The following is a 1,022-nucleotide window of genomic DNA, read 5'->3' as shown; positions in this document are numbered from 1 at the left end:
GAGGGAGTTGAATAAACTGCCAAACGTGGGATCCATGATCTGCGGAGGGGAGTAGAAAACTTTATTGCGTCCCTGTGCACTCTCCTCATGCTACATCAACGTGCAGGAACTTCAGAGGTCAATCGACCTGAGGGAACTCAAACACTTGTCCTTTGGTGACGTAGACTATACATTTAGTCCACACATGTCTATAACGTTGATAATAGGCTCCCCGAGATAGGACTTTTACCGTTGTTCTTGCAGACGTTGACTGTCTGGCCTTAGTAGTCTGCTAAGCCATCAAGGGATAGTCCAGTAGTAGTAGTAGTAGTAGTAGTAGTAGTAGTAGTAGCAGTAGTAGTAGTAGTAGTAGTAGTAGTAGTAGTAGTAGTAGTAGTACTCCGTTGGAGTCAGACGCAGTATAGTAGTAATGAGTATTAGAGGAAAGAACCAAATGCTGTATAATCTGCCGACCCTCAGGTGCGTGTCACATAGGAATCGGACGTATCACACACGTGTCACCATAGTCTCGACATTCTGTGATGTACAGCAAATGAGGACGAGAGCTCCTGCCCAAGCTGCTGCTATCGTGCACTAAGGCCGTGACCAGTTAGTTGCCTGCCCTTATAGGAACCCCTCGCGTCCTCAGCATGTCATGTATTGTCTTACAATCGTCCGTCCCTCGTTTTCAGGTAGCATTCCACGTTTTCCATGTGCCCTCCAACCGAGGAAGTGAAAGTGTCCGACGGCAATCGGGTTTTCGTCGAGAAGTCATCTTATCGCTTTGTCAATGCCCCATCGGGCACTGTCTTCACCTGCTGGACGGCCTTGTCCAAAACTATGATCGGCACGGGAATGCTGGCTTTGGCCTACGGCTTCTCCCAGTGTGGTTGGCTGCTTGGCTTCGTCCTACTTATCCTCTCCGCCATGGGAGCATCATTTACACTGCATCTTCTGAACATACTAGCAATGAGGTCGCCAACCCGACACGTGTCCTTCTTCACTATTGCTGAGGCGTGTGCTCCTTGGTCTCGATGGATTGT

The 1,022-nt window shown here is 48.8% G+C and overlaps 1 protein-coding gene across 1 annotated transcript; it reads left to right on the top strand.

The window, feature by feature from the left end:
- Window positions 1-690: 690 nt before the first annotated feature.
- Pmar_PMAR007996 (hypothetical protein) lies at window positions 691-863 on the top strand (the record flags this gene model as incomplete). Its single annotated transcript, XM_002769770.1, has 1 exon — window positions 691-863. A coding segment is annotated over one exon (173 nt), but the record flags the coding sequence as incomplete, so codon positions are not given.
- Window positions 864-1,022: the final 159 nt, after the last annotated feature.

The sequence above is a fragment of the Perkinsus marinus genome (assembly GCF_000006405.1).
Source record: "Perkinsus marinus ATCC 50983 genomic scaffold scf_1104296964910, whole genome shotgun sequence".
Classification (NCBI taxonomy): domain Eukaryota; phylum Perkinsozoa; order Perkinsida; family Perkinsidae; genus Perkinsus; species Perkinsus marinus.
The sequence above is the reverse complement of the archived record's forward strand: the minus strand, read 5'-3'. Positions and strand labels throughout refer to the sequence as shown.